Raw genomic sequence first — 221 nt, 5'->3', positions numbered from 1 at the left:
GCCCTGTACCCCATACTTGGTATGGTCCTGGGTGGCCCTGGCAGTCAGCGGCACCTTCCCTTTGCCAGCCGCCGTCTCATCCTTATCGATGCTGATCCACTCTGCCGGGGGACAGGGGCTCAGTGGTTGGGTCCCATCCCCATTATGCCCCCCAGGGTGAGGGTTCCTCACCATAGAGCCTCTCACGGGTGACGCGGACATCAGCAAGCACCCGGGCATTT

General features: G+C 62.4%; 1 protein-coding gene across 1 annotated transcript in view; it reads right to left on the bottom strand.

Moving 5' to 3' along the window:
• Positions 1-9: 9 nt before the first annotated feature.
• Positions 10-221, bottom strand: part of INPPL1 (inositol polyphosphate phosphatase-like 1) — a gene marked incomplete at both ends in the record, with an annotated part of 4,280 nt that continues 4,068 nt past the window's right edge. Inside the window, 2 exons of the mRNA XM_009084438.1 lie at positions 10-101; positions 172-192. Coding sequence (XP_009082686.1) covers positions 10-101; positions 172-192 — 113 coding nt within the window. The remainder of the gene's footprint in view (positions 102-171; positions 193-221) is intronic.

Source organism: Acanthisitta chloris, unplaced genomic scaffold (genome assembly GCF_000695815.1).
Source record: "Acanthisitta chloris isolate BGI_N310 unplaced genomic scaffold, ASM69581v1 scaffold19031, whole genome shotgun sequence".
Taxonomy (NCBI): domain Eukaryota; kingdom Metazoa; phylum Chordata; class Aves; order Passeriformes; family Acanthisittidae; genus Acanthisitta; species Acanthisitta chloris.
The sequence above is the reverse complement of the archived record's forward strand: the minus strand, read 5'-3'. Positions and strand labels throughout refer to the sequence as shown.